The 15,000-nt window shown below is 38.2% G+C and overlaps 1 protein-coding gene across 1 annotated transcript in view; it reads left to right on the top strand.

Moving 5' to 3' along the window:
- evplb (envoplakin b) overlaps positions 1-13,073 on the top strand; it is a 19,933-nt gene extending 6,860 nt beyond the window's left edge. Inside the window, exons 5-22 of the mRNA XM_016554057.1 lie at positions 348-467; positions 1,160-1,201; positions 1,309-1,470; positions 1,790-1,897; positions 3,550-3,645; positions 3,736-3,846; positions 3,937-4,083; positions 4,237-4,391; positions 4,484-4,581; positions 5,710-5,882; positions 6,012-6,190; positions 6,330-6,468; positions 8,043-8,236; positions 8,362-8,512; positions 8,762-8,845; positions 8,941-9,045; positions 9,131-9,223; positions 9,357-13,073. Coding sequence (XP_016409543.1) covers positions 348-467; positions 1,160-1,201; positions 1,309-1,470; positions 1,790-1,897; positions 3,550-3,645; positions 3,736-3,846; positions 3,937-4,083; positions 4,237-4,391; positions 4,484-4,581; positions 5,710-5,882; positions 6,012-6,190; positions 6,330-6,468; positions 8,043-8,236; positions 8,362-8,512; positions 8,762-8,845; positions 8,941-9,045; positions 9,131-9,223; positions 9,357-12,815 — 5,616 coding nt within the window. The 3' untranslated portion in view covers positions 12,816-13,073. The remainder of the gene's footprint in view (positions 1-347; positions 468-1,159; positions 1,202-1,308; positions 1,471-1,789; positions 1,898-3,549; positions 3,646-3,735; positions 3,847-3,936; positions 4,084-4,236; positions 4,392-4,483; positions 4,582-5,709; positions 5,883-6,011; positions 6,191-6,329; positions 6,469-8,042; positions 8,237-8,361; positions 8,513-8,761; positions 8,846-8,940; positions 9,046-9,130; positions 9,224-9,356) is intronic.
- The last annotated feature ends 1,927 nt before the right edge of the window (positions 13,074-15,000 follow it).

The following is a 15,000-nucleotide window of genomic DNA, read 5'->3' as shown; positions in this document are numbered from 1 at the left end:
AAGTTCTATAATAGAAAAAAAGTAATACAACTAAAGTAATATAATAACTAAAAAAAATATAGTTGTAACTAAATATTTTCCAAATAATATTTTAGGAGTATTTATAATATCATTTTTTCAAACCTAAGATTGGGTCTTTATACAGAAGATAATATATCTGCCTCATGTTTGGGGGTTCATGGCATCTAAAAGATCGAAAACTGCTTTAAAGCACCCAGAAACCAAAACACAGATCTGAAGAAGCTTTCATGAAACACCAAGAGCTCTATTCATCTCCAAACAGCTCAAGAGACATTACGGAAGCCAAGAGCATCTGAAGAAGCTTTATTTGTGTGTGTGTGTTTCAGAAGCTGATTCAGGGAGATGTTTACGGTCCGACTCTGTCTGATGTGGAGAAACAGATCGCAGCCCATAACATCCTGCATAAACAGATGGAGGCGTATCGCTCGGCCCTGGAGAGCAGTGGCGTCAGTCACACACACACACACACACACTTTTACTAGCACTGTGCAAATCAGATTCATTTTACTGATTTCAGAGAATGAGAACCAAGTGCCTTTAGTATAACACTCATTTAATTCATTTTTATTCTTTTTTTTCCCCTTTCAATTGAGTGCTTGTAGAATCATTTTAGAATAAAATAGGATAATTTCATTGTCAGCATTGTTTTTACAGTTTTGTTTTTATATTTCACACTTTATAATAATGTTTCATTTGTTAACATTAGTTAATGCATCAGCCGAAATGAACGAACACTGAGCAATATATATTTTAAAAGCATTTATTAGACTTTGATAATGTTAGTCAATAAAAATACAATTGTGAATTGTTTGTTCAATGTTAGCGAATTAACTAACGTTAACAGATTTTAAAAATGTATTAGTAAATGATTTAATGAATAAAGATAAATTAAATATTTATCTTTACATTAAGATTAAAGTGCTGTAGAAGTGTGGTGTTTTATTAGTTTATTTTAACTAATGTTAATTGCATTATTGCCTATTTTTTTTTTTTTTTGGTCAAGTACAATTTTATGCAACTTTATCAACCTATAACTTAATAACATTCTAAAAGTTATGTTACAGTATTATGTTATAGTTTTAATATTATTTACTAATATACAGTGGACTTCAACTTTGACATTTTTCTTTCCTAACAGGATAACTCATCCGCTCTTCAGAAGCAGTATGCAGATCTACTGGTAAGACTTTCTGAAATCTGATCATGTTTACAAATGACAAAGGTTTACATTAATGCTATATAAAGTGCAGCTCTGTGCAGCTGAAGTGAGTGTGTGTTGTTGTGTAGGAGGCGAGTGAGCAGCGCCGGCAGCATCTGGCGTCTCTCTATGAGTTCATGCACAGCTGCAGTAAAGAGCTGCTCTATCTGAGTGAACAGCAGCACAAGATCATCAGCAGAGACTGGAGCGAGCGCATGATCGACAGCGCCGGGGTGCGCATGGACTACGAGGTGAGGCACAGCTCAAGCTCATCATTTAAAGCGACAGTTCACCCAAAAATCACAATTCTGTCATTATTTACTCACTCTCAAGTTGTTTCAAACCTGTATGAGTTTTATTCTCCCGCTGAACACAAAAAGAAGATACTTTGAAGAATGTTGGCAACCAAACAGTTTCTGGTCTCCATTGACTTTGATAGTATTTTCTTTATCCATACTATGGAAGTCAATGGCTACCGTCAGCTATTTGATTACCAACATTCTTCAGAATATTTTTCTTGATATTTATATGATAGTCTTTATATGAATGATTTTTATGTATGTGTTTCAGAGATTTAAGAACAACGGTCTGCTGTCACACGAGAGGGAAGTGAGCAAACTACAGGAGGACGCCAGTGTGCTCATTGAGGACAAACACCCCGGATCATCTGCTGTTAAGGTATTCATTCATTCATTCATTCATTCGTTCATTTGTTCGTTCATTCATTCATTCAGTCAGTCAGAGATTCATTCATTCGTTCTTTCATTTGTTCATTCATTCATTCATTCATTCAGTCAGTCAGTCAGAGATTCATTAATTCGTTCATTTGTTCGTTCATTCATTCATTCAGTCAGTCAGTCAGTCAGTCAGAGATGCATTCATTCATTAATTCGTTCATTCATTCAGTCAGTCAGTCAGTCAGTCAGATTCATTCATTCATTCATTCATTAAGTCAGTCAGTAAGAGATTCATTCATTCGTTCATTCGTTCGTTCATTCATTCATTCATTCATTCATTCATTCAGTCAGTCAGTCAGTCAGTCAGTCAGTCAGTCAGAGATTCATTCGTTCGTTCGTTCGTTCGTTCAGTCAGTCAGAGATTCAGTCAGTCAGTCAGATTCATTCATTCAGTCAGTCAGTCAGATTCATTCATTCATTCATTCATTCAGTCAGTCAGATTCATTCATTCAGTCATTCAGTGATTTGTTCATTTATTCAGTTTTTGTTTATCCATTTGTTGTTAGTTGTTCATTCATTCATTCAATCAATCATTCACTAGCTCGCTTACAAGTTCATCTATTCATTTAATATTTTTTATTACGTATTCATTTATTATTATTGTTTATTTTTTTTACAGTTCATTCATTTATTCATTCCCTCACTAACCGTTAATTAATTGTTCATTTATTTGTTTATTCATTCATTAAATTGTTTATTTTTGGTTAATTGATTCACTCATATATTTATTTAATCATGCGTTCATGCATTTGTCAGTTCATTCATTTTTTATTTCCCTCACTAACATATTAATGCATTATACAATAATTTATGTCAATTCATTTGTTTTGTTTATTTGATCATTTATTCACACATTTATTTATTATTCATTTGTTCATTTGTTTTGTTCATTTTGTTTGTTAATTGATTTGTTCATTCCATCACTAACACATCGATTCATTATTCATTTGTGTTTGTTCATTAATTTGTTCATTTATTTGTGCATTCATCAACTTATTTATTTAATCATTCATTTGTTTGACAGTTTATTAATTCAGTCACTAACACATTTATTCATAAATTGTTGGTTTGTTCATTTTTTTGTTCATTCCTTGGATCATTTATTTAATAATGTTCATTTGTTTTTCCTTTGACCATTTGTTGGTTCATGTGTTCATTCACACACACTCATTTATTTATTTGTTTATTCACTTACTCGTTTATTTATTAACTTTATTAACTCAAACAATCATTTTTTCCAGTTCATTCATTAGTTCGTTTATTTATTGAATCATTTGTTCATTCATTTGCTTGTCAGTTCATTCAGTTATTCCCTCACTAATTAATTAGTTTTTCATTCATTTGTTTGGTCATTTATGTTAATTCATTCACTTATTTATTTAATCATTCATTCGCTTCACAGTTTAATTATTCAGTTACTAACACATTTATTCATTGTGTATTTGTTTTCTTGTGTTATTTCATGAATTTGTTCATTTATTTGTCATTTCCTCATTTGTTCGTTGATTCATTCAAACCCTGACTGGCTCTGAGTGAGTCTTGCTGTCTTTGATTCGCTGAATGAAGGTGATTTCACGTGTGTGTGTGTTTCAGTCGTACAGCGCAGACGTGTCGAGAGAGTGGCAGCGATTCCTGAATCTGTGTCTGTGTCAGGACACACACCTGGACAACGTGGAGGCATACAAGAAAGTACGCAATCACACACACACACATGACATGAGAAGCAGGAGATTCAGATGAGCGTTTACTGAAACGATTGCATGTGTGTTTTAATCTCAGTATCAGCTGGATTTGGAGACGTTCACTGAGTCGCTGAAGAGAATCAAATCCGCGACCGAACCGTCAGTGCTGAACAACATGAGCAACCCTGAGATCCTGCTGACGCTGGAGGTCAAACACACACACACACACACACACACACACACACACTGCAATATATTAATAATTCAGTATAATAAATAAGTGTGTGTTTGTGTGCAGGGCGAGGAGAGGTCCGTCATGAGGAACGAGCAGCGTCTGGCGGATCTGAGAGAGCTTTGCACCAACATCGCCCCTCTACACCTGCGCCGGAGCACCACAGACAAACCCATCAGCACCATCGCCCTGTGTGACTGGAGCACTGAGAAGGTAACGTCCTTTTCTGACTGAAATTAATACTTGTATTCAGCAAGCATGCATTAAATTGATCAAAAGAGATGGTAAAGACATTTATGATGTTACAAAAGATTTGGAAAGGCCATCAGTGGAGGATGAAGCGTGCTAAACGTTTCTCTGCTGCAGGACTCTGTGAAAAGAGGCGACAAGGTCATGCTGGTCTCTGATCCCAGAGAGGAGATCTGGGAGGTGAAATCCAGCACGGGAGAGACCAAGCTCATCCCAGGAGTCTGCTTCCTCATCCCTCCGCCCGATTCAGCCGCCATCAACAAGGTGGACAGGTAAGAAAGCTCCTGAGACGCAGGAAGTGCAGGTGTAGTTCTTCCAGCTGCTTCCTGTTTTAACCTTCCTGTGTTTTTTGTCTTGTATTCAGTCTGAGCAGGGATTTCTCCGATCTGAAGAGGACGAGGTCAGCTCTACAGGCCCAGGCCAAGACACCGACCGTGGAAGTCATGCAGTTCGTAAAACAGGGTCTGATATACTATTATAGTTTTTTTTAAGACATTTTCTTTTCTTTTTTTTAATATATTTATCAGTTAAAGTTTTATTAATTTTGTTTTTTGTCTTTTTAAAAAAAAAATATGACTGAATAGTTATAAACTTTTATAAAAAGTTTATTTAGTTTTAGTTGTTTTAGTACTTCGACTGAAAATATAAAAACAATATAAGGCAGCATTTCACATTTTCATTAAGTTTATTTCAGTTAATGTTTATTTCATTTCAAGTTAACAAAATGTTTTTTTTATGGTTTTAGCTTTAGTTAAAAGAATAGTTCACTCAAAAAAGAACCTTTTCTGAAAATGTGCTCCAAGATGTAGATGAGTTTGTTTCTTCATCAGATTTGGAGAAATGTAGCATTGCATCAGTTGCTCAGCAATGGATCCTCTGCAGTGAATGGGTGCCGTCAGAATGAGAGTCCAAACAGCTGATAAAAACATCACAATAATCCACACCACTCCAGTCCATCAGTTAATGTCTTGTGAAGTGAAAAGCTGTGTGTTTGTAAGAAACAAATCCATAAGTAAGACGTTTTAACTTCAAAATGATGCTTACAGGTAAAATCCAGGTAAAGTCCTCTATCCATAATATTGGTTTCTCTAGTGAAAAAGTCACCTGGTCTGAATCAGGAGAGAAATCTGCACAGATCAAGCACAATTTACAAGCCAAACCAGTCCAAAACAGATCTGAACAAATATGTGGGGGGATTTTGATGTGAGAGACAACAGGAGATGACCTTTATCACTGGAGGAAGCGTTATTATAGATTATGGACTCGTATTTTAGCCGGAATCGACAGTTTGAAGTTAAAAACTCCTTAATGCTGGATTTGTTTCTCTCAAGCATGCAGATTTTTACAATTTTAACTGATGGACTGTAGTGGTGTGGATTACTTCTGGATTATTGTGATATATTTATCAGCTGTTTGGACTCTCATTCTGACGGCACCCATTCACTGCAGAGGATCCATTGCTGAGCAACTGATGCAATGCTACATTTCTCCAAATCTGATGAAGAAACAAACTCATCTACATCTTGGATGGCCTGAGGTTGAGGTATCATATTAAATTTGAGTCGTAAATGATGTTATCTGTCCCGGCAGTCGCTGTGGCCACCGTTCCCGACAGCGCGAAGGCCGGCCTCATTGACGGCCGGCTGGAACAGATCTATTCAGACCTGCTGAAGTTAGAGAAGGACATCCAGACCCGAATGAGGTCTCCATTAAATCGCGCTGCACCCATCGGAGATCTGACCGCCAGAAATAAAGACCAGGATGTAAGAGTGGGAAACAAAACCAAAATAGTCTAAATGTGATTATTTAATTGGTCAAAGAAGAAACAAATGCTGGATACTATAGTTAGTATAAAACATTGAGTGACTTCCACTTTGGTTTGATCTCTACAGAGTTTTGTCATGATTCTGAAGAAACTGGAGGCTGAGAAAGCATCGGCTCAAAGGGAAATGGAGCCCCTGATATCCCAGAAACCCCTGGGGCCCACCACGTCCTCGCTGCCGCTGAAACTGAGCAAAGTCAGCAACAAGATTGACGACATCACCGCCCTCTCTGATCTCTACAACAAGAAGTAAGAAAGCATGCCTGTGGCAAATCATACAAGCAAGGCTTCATAAAGTACTGTGGTATTACTATGGATTTTGGGGTCATACTATGGTAAAAGTATGACCCCAAAAAGTATAATCCCAAAAATGGGATTATTTCCTCAGGGCCACATCTTCCATGTTCCTGGAGAAACAGATCAAGAAGGTGGACAACATGCTGACGGCGTTCGAGGATCAGTTGGCTGCAGACACTGGCATCTTAGATGAGCCCAACACCATCCGCAACCACTCCAAACAGCTGCAGGTAGACACTTATTATACAAACACAATGCTGATATGAGTCTTTATCTATAATATTATAGGGATATTTCAGCCAAAAACAGACATAAAGAAATTCTGACATCATTTACATTCTTAAAGGGATAGTTCACCCAAAAATGTACTTACCCTCAAGCCATCCTAGATGTATATGACTTTCTTCTTTCAGACGAATACAATCGGAGTTATATTAAAAAACATCCTGGCTCTTCCAAGCTTTATAATGGGAGTGGATGGTAGCCCAAAATTTGAAGTCCAAAAAACTGAACCAATCCATTATAAAAGAAGTCCACATGGCTCCAGGGGGTTAATAAAGGCCTCCTGAAGCGATGCGTTTGTGTAAGAAAAATATCCATATTTACAACTTTATAAACCTTAATCTCTAACTTCTGCTAACTGTCGTACGTGCATTCCCGAGAGAGAGGCGTCCAGCGGATGACGTAAGACGTAGGGAAACTCCGATTGTATTCGTCTGAAAGAAGAATGTCATATACACCTGGGGTGGCTTGAAGGTGAGTAAATCATGGGGTAATTTTCATTTTTGGGTGAACTATCCCTTTAAATATACATGAATGAAATTTAAATTATTTTAAAAAAAATAAAGTACCTTTAAAGTAGTCAGTGTGGGATCACTGTGATTTAAAAATAAATAAATAAATAATTTGTTTATTTATTTATAATTGTTTTAAAAAGGCTGCATTAAATTGATCCAAAATCCTGAAGATAAAATGTATCAGTTTCCACAAAAATATGAAGCAGCACAACTATGTTTTCAACATTGATAATAATCAGAAATGTTTCATATTAATTATTCATATAAAATCAGCATATTAGAATGATTTCTGAAGGATCATGTGACACTGAATATGTAATAATATTTCACAATAATACAGTTTTTACTGTGTTTTGAACAAATAAATGCAGCTTTGGTGAGCAAAAGAGACTTCTTTAAAAAAACTGACCCCAAACATTTGAACAGTAGCCTTATGAAAGAAACACACCAATTTACCAGTCATTAACTAAATATCTTAGATTTAGGCTACGTTTACACTGGTGCGTTTTCATTTTAAAACGCATAACTTGATAGAGTTACGCCTGTCGTTTACACTACTCTGGCATTTTTGACCCTTGAAAACGGAGACTTTCAAAAACGCAGCTGACCCTTTTTTAGTATGAAAACTCTGGGGTTGCATTTCAGTGTAAATGGACCAAAACGGAGACTTTTGAAAACGATGGCATGGCTGCCCACATTCGCTCTGTGTATCCTTGATGACCGTGTAAACAATAACATCATGCTCATTGTTGTACCTGCATGAATGATCATGTGACATGCATTTTCAGTTGTGTAGTGTGGACGGAGATCGTTTCTGAAAGGCAGTGAAAATGCCAGTGTAGACGAGGATCGTTTTCATTTTAAAACGCCGTTTTAAAAAGAAAATGCACTAGGGTAAACAGGGCCTTAATGTTGAAATAAAAGCAGGAATGGTTTTGATATGGCACAACTTCCCATTCAAACAATGTAATGATGTTTCTGTATGTCTGTATTTGTTTTCTCTTTAGACCATGAGTAAAGAGGTTGCATCCAAGAAAGATGACATCCAGCAGTTGAACCGTGAGCTGGAAGTCACAGAGCAGGCATGTAGCTCCCTGCAGAAGAGCTTCCAGGAGTATTGCCCTGATATCCGCCACCAAGAGACTGAGGTCAGGCGCTTGAGGAATCGTTACTCTAACATCAACAGCCAGCTGCAGCAAAGGTGAAGTGTTATAAAGAGGCCTTTTATTGTTTATGTTGACATCTTTTTTTGTTTACTGAGGCAAATCTGCTTTTTTTATAATGCTACAGACTTTTGAACTCTACCATAAACTTTTTACTTCACAGGGCGACTCTGTTGCAAGAGGCTGTCAATAAAAATCAGGAATTTAACAGTGCCATCCAGTCACTCACTGCTTTCCTAATCAATATGCCCAATAACGAAGTTCGGCCTGGTGAAAGTATGTCACAAATCTATGCCAAGCAAAACTCTCAGATGGTCAGTATTAAGTTTTATTGGCACGGTTTTAAAACGGTTGATTTTGATTATTTTTTTATTACTATTAATATTATCTTAAATATTTTTGATGTGTAAACAACTATAACTAAGCTATTAGGAAAATTAGGAAAGTTTGTTTTTTGCGAATTCTGTTTAGTGCCACTAGTTGCATGGAAATGACATGCATCACACTTAAATATCTCAGATATGTTACATTTACATTGGATGTAAATTTGTTTTTGGTTGCAGAGAGCAGTCGAAGACATCAAGAGAAAGCAGGATGATGTAAACCGTGTGGTGAAACTTTCTCGTGAAGTGCAGGGTGTTCTTAACGTACGATGGCCATCTTGAACATGATCATACTACAGCACATTTCACATGTCAGTGCTAGCATGAATGCAAATGGTCTGTTGCTTCTGTGTCTTCAGGAGTATGAGCTGAATTCAAACAAATACCGCAGTGCATTGGGAAAACCAGAAATAAACACAAAAATATTAGATTACATCACCCTGGCTGAAGCTGTGCAGAAGAAGGTGGGTTGCTTTGCCATAATGACCATAATAATGACTTATTGTTTATGTATATTTCCAAATATCTGTACAATTGGCTACTTTTTAGGAAAGGGATGTTGTGAACCTTTACTCTGAAGTATCAGCACAGAATAATCAACAACTGAATCAAGTGATCTTGGCCAAGGACCTCATCAACAAGGTACTGACTTTCAAAGCTGCAACACTCATTGGAATAAATAACAAGTTAATGCCAAATGTTGTTGAAGGGTGTACAGCTACCATGAACTTCTTAACTTAAACTAAACAAATCTGTATTTGTATTCCATGAATAGAATGATGAAATTGTGAGCCATGTGGTGGTGAGGCAGCAACTTCAGATGCAAAGTCAGCAGAGAGACATGGACGAAGTTGACAGTCTGAAGCGAGAGCTGGCTGAGGAAATATCTCGCCGCAGTCATGCTGAGAATGATTTAGCCACCTACAGGAAACGGATGGTGTCCCTGAAGAGTCGGAGAGGTGTGGAGCGAGTGGAAGAAAAGGAAACTGTGCATTACTACCGTGATCCGAAGCTGGAGGCAGACTTGGAAGCATTGAAGAGGAGGACAACCGAAGAGTTCCATAAACGATCCCAATTGCACACAGAAATTGAGATTGTAAACAAAAAAATGGTCAGTCATGAACGAGAGATTATCGACGTGAAGCCCAAGCTGGTGACAAAGGTGTTTACAGAAATTGAGCGTGATCCCAAATTGGACGTTGAAGCTGCGAGGATCAGGGAGCTCATACTCAAACTAAAGGAGGAAATTCGAGTGCACAAGAGTGAAACGGTACAGATGAGAACGGAAGTTACTGTCTTGGAGACCAAGAGGCCAGTAATAAAAGAGAAAGTGGTCCTGAAAGAGGTTTTGAAGCTGGAAAAAGACCCCGAAATGCAGAAAGCTGTGATTACCTTGAAGAACGAGATCTCGGATGAGGGTATCAGATGCCAGAACCTGAATGATCAGATATTCCAGATTAGGAGTCAGATCAATAATCTGGAGAGGATTATTCCAACTATACAACCGAAAACTGTCATCAAAGAGTTGAAAAGGGTTGAGCAAGATGCTGATCTCCTACAGGAGTCCAAGACCCTCCGTGTACACCTGGAAGAGCTCATCCGAGAATACAGTATTTTGATGAAAGAGTTCTCCAGCCTTCAGCTCCGCTACAGCCAAGTGGAGACCATCAAACAAAAGACAGAGTTTAATGAGATCATCCATGAGATCTTTAGAATTGACCCTGAGACAGAAGTGGAACTGAGACGGCTGAGAAACGAGCTTCTTGAAATAAGCAAACGGCGTACTAGCATCGAGAATGAGATCAACGTGATCATGGTGGATCTAAAGACTCTGCGTGCCGAGAAGCCCAAGGTTGAACTGAAGGAGATGACTCGAGAGGTGGTGAAAGAAGAGAGGAGTCCTGAAATTGTCAAAGAAATTAAGAGGTTGAATGAGCAGCTCACCATTTTGAGAACCAACTATGACTCCACTATGAATCGGGTGATACGTCTACGCAAGGACAGGGATGAGTGGAAGGCCGAAAGATCAAAGGTGGAGACCAAAGTGGTGACCAAAGAATTGATAAGGTACGAAAATGACCCTCTTCTGGAGAAGGAAGCTGAACGTCTCAGGAGGGAAGTACGTGAGGAAGTTCAGCGTCGTCGAACAGTGGAGGAGAATGTGTTTGACCTTCAAAACAAGTATATTGTGCTGGAGAGACAGAAACCAGAGGAAAGGGTTGTGGTACAAGAAATTGTGCGCCTCCAGACAGATCCCAGTCAGATTCTGGCCCACGAAAGATTAGTCAAGACTTTGGAAGAGACCATCAAGGGTCGTCGGCAGTTTGAACTGGAGGTGCAGCAGATGAGATCTCTAGTCCTGGAGCTGGAGAAGAAGCTAGAGCTCGTGGATCGGCAGAAGAAGATCCTAGTAGAGACAGAGCTGAGACAAATCAAGGCTAGAATATATGAACTTGAAACTTGTCCAACGCCTGTTGAGGAAAAGATTGTTATAGAGGAGGTTTTGAAAGTTGAGAGAGACCCTACAGTCGACAAACTAATCACTGACCTTCGTACTACCCTGGAAAACGAGAGTGCCAGCTTTACCCGCCTGGAGAGAGATATTCGAAACCTCAAAATCAGGATAGAGTCCCTGACCAAAGAGAAATCTGTGGAGAGGGTCATCCACAAAGAGGTTATCAGGGTTGAGAAGGACCAAGCGGTGGAGTCGGAGAGAGAAAACCTTACAGCTCAACTCACCCAGTTGAAGAATGCTAGAGCCCTCAAAGATGAAGAACTTCTGCGACTCAACAACAAAATAACTCGTATTGAGACAACCAGAACAAATTTCTCTCAAGAAGAGACCACCTTGTTTGTATACAAGGATAGAATCAAGAAAGAGCAAAACGAACTTCTCCAGGAGTTGAGAAGACTGGAGTCTCTAAAGCAGGAGATCACCATAACTTTCCAACATCAATCCAAACTCTTGAGTGAGAGGAACCAAGTCAGCAGGCAAAAGACCATCAAGCTGGAGTCTGAGCTCCAGCGTCTGGAGAGAGAAATCCTGGAAGTGAAAGAGCTTATCAACCAGCGGGAAATTACTATCATGGACCTCCAGAAACAAGCAAAGGCAGCGCAACATACAGAGACAAACACCATAGCGACCAACGTCTCCACCAAAATCACCATTCTGGACCCAGAGACCGGCAAGGACATGTCCCCCTATGATGCCTATCTTGAGGGTCTGATTGATCGCAATCAGTACATCCACCTCCAAGAGCTTGAGTGTAGCTGGGAGGAAATCATAACCACCGGTCCTGAAGGTGAGACCACTCTTCTGCAGGATCGTAAAAGCGGAAAGCAGTACTCCATCAGTACGGCCCTGCAAAATGGCAGACTGACCCAGTATGAACTTCAGCGCTACAGAGAGGGCAAAATGACCATTTCAGAGTTTGCTCTTCTGGTTGCAGGGGAAAAGAAAACGAAGTCCTTCCCTCCTCTAAGTACAACACAAACAACAACTGTTCAGACACTCGCTCCAACAAACTCCTCCACATTGACACGCCGCTTATCCTACTCCAGCAATGGCAACTTGAACTCGCTGGTAATCGCCAGTGGAGATGAGCTCTTCCCAATTTCTGGTGTCTTAGATGTCACCACAGACAGCCGCATGTCTGTACGAAGTGCCCTAACGCGCAAACTGATTGATCAAGACACATCTATAAGGCTTCTGGAAGCTCAGGCCGCCACCGGAGGTATTGTGGACCTGAACAAGAAGGACAAGCTCTCCATTCACAAGGCGGCAGAGCGTGGATTGATCGATTCGAGCCAGCTTCACAAACTCCTCAGTGCCCAGAAGGCCTTTACTGGTTTTGAAGACCCCGTGTCCAAAGAGCGAATGTCAGTGGGAGAAGCCGCCCGCAGGGGATGGATCCCCAACGACAGTGCTGTGTGGTTCATGGAGGCACAGGTGCTGACTGGCGGACTGGTAGACCCAAAACGTGCAGGTCGCATCGACATGCAGAATGCCGTCGATACAAAACTGATCGACGCATCCATGGCCAAGCAACTTCAGGATGATTCCGCCTTTGTGAAGAACGTGATCGACCCCATCAAGAAGGAAAAGATCACGTATAAGGAGGCCATGGCTCGGTGCAAGAGGGACCACACCACAGGGCTGCTCCTGCTCCCAGCTGCCTCGACTGACACTGTTGACACTTCATCCTACTCCAGCTACAAATTCTCCACAAGATAAAGACAACACGCAAGTGTGAAAAAACTGATTTAAGTTCTACATAGCAAGGGACTTCTGATTCTCTGGATTTTTTCATAAACATATACAAAATAATCTCTGGAGCCTCTCATACTTTTACTGTTTTATATTTTCCTGTCTTTGTTTTTAACATAATCTTTCAGTTACTCATTATTTTCTGGTTTATCTTGATGAATGGGCTGCTGAATTGCTTTTTGAACTTCATATATAATAAAAGGTCCTGTTTCATATATACCCAAAGTGACTGTCTATGTATTGATTTTCCAACTAGGAAAAGTGCATTTCTACAGTAACGTCAATCTCTGAATGAAAACGCTTAATAGCAGGGATTCCCAAACTGGGGTTCGTGAACCCCTGGAGGTTTGAGAGGGAACTGCAGGGGATTTGTGAGTGAATGAAAATAACTCAATAACTAATAATCAATTAATCATAAAAATCAAAAATCAAATAAATCACAATACAACACTTGCAAAAAACGTTGTTGTAGTTAATCGTTTACCTGCATATCATATGACTCATAAACATAAGAGAACTGTGAACATGTAAATGTATAGTTAAATTATTAACTTCAAGTAAATATTTTAGTTTGGAGGGGTTCGGCTAACAAAAAACTTTGGGAATCTCCTTTATACAGGTATTCTATAACTTTTTAGAGTTAATAAAGGTTTCCCTCATAATAAAGGCCTAAACATCAAATATTTCTTAACTAAGAAAATGCTAAGAAGCTAACATTATCATTCCACTCTAAAAGCAATTATATTAGTTATAAATTACAGTGTTTTTACTGATTCACATATGTCATCTTATACATAAAAACAACACATGTACACAAATGCGTTTACCATCTGAAATTTTATTATTTCTCTTTTTTTCATAAAAATGTATAACTTTGGAAAAATATAGCACATTTTTATATTTATCTCAAGTGTAGAGAATGCTATTTAAATATCACAGTACAGTTGCAATCATATGCACATTTTTAATTTGCAAATAAATCAAAGCACTTTTATTTTTCGATTGTTCCCCTCTGGTCACATACAGCATTGTGCAAAAATCAAATGTCTCAAAATCATTGCGCAAACAAATATAATTCCTTTACCATCAAAAACAATATGGAGTGTTTACATCATTTCAACTCTGATTCAATAAGTCACACTGTTCACATTACAGACTCTAGAGAGCGTCATCCATACACAAATCAACACAAAATGTCCTGTGGATGTTTGATCATCTATATGGCTTTAAACCTTTCAGTCATGGTTAGCCTGAATCTGTCCATTGGTCTGCATCTGGCTGGTCTGTACAAGCCTGTAACAAAATGTTCAACAGGAACAAAATGCAAACGTAAAAGAACTGGTCACTGAAAAACCCATACTGATATTTTGAACTTTAAGCTATATTACATCTAAGATATTGTGCTATTATTTAATTTTATTAATGCAAGTACTTGAACCTGAATATTGGTTGTTTTAAAACCCAGAACCTCAGTGCCAGACTAAAATGATAATAATAATTGAAAAAAAAAACATTTTAGTTCACAATGAAGCAAACAGCTTTGTCTATGGATGCGCATTTAATAAATGTTTTAACCTTTAACCTTTCACTGATGACATCACCCAGGATGTGACATCATATTGGAGGAGAAACGGCAGCACAAACATCAGTAAGTGTTATCAATGGATTTTATGAATTCTGTGATGGTTTTAGTCTCTAAACATTTCATCTTGTTTGGAAAATGTACAGATTAGTTTGATTTCAAAAGATGGTTATGCTATGAATATGAACCAAGTTGATGCTTATATAAGCGAACTGTCAATGAGCAATGAACAACTTTAGCTCTTTATGAACATCTGATCATTTTCTTGTTGTTTTGTTAATTATTAAGTTAAAATTGTAATGTGAGAACCTGCCTGACCCCAGAAGCAAATCAGATTGTGTGTCTTTTAACAGCTTTTTTAAAATTTTAAATAGTTTAAATAGGCAAGGCAAGGCAAGGCAAGTTTATTTGTATAGCACATTTCATACACAATGGTAATTCAAAGTGCTTTACATAAAAGAAAAGAAAAAAAATAATCACAACAATAAAACAAGGAATTTAAAAACATTGAAAATGATTAAAACAATTGATTTAAGAAGTTTAAAATGAATTTAAAACAGTTAAAAATAG

Source organism: Sinocyclocheilus rhinocerous, unplaced genomic scaffold, assembly GCF_001515625.1.
Source record: "Sinocyclocheilus rhinocerous isolate Xijiao unplaced genomic scaffold, SAMN03320098_v1.1 scaffold1818, whole genome shotgun sequence".
Lineage (NCBI taxonomy): Eukaryota > Metazoa > Chordata > Actinopteri > Cypriniformes > Cyprinidae > Sinocyclocheilus > Sinocyclocheilus rhinocerous.
The sequence above is the reverse complement of the archived record's forward strand: the minus strand, read 5'-3'. Positions and strand labels throughout refer to the sequence as shown.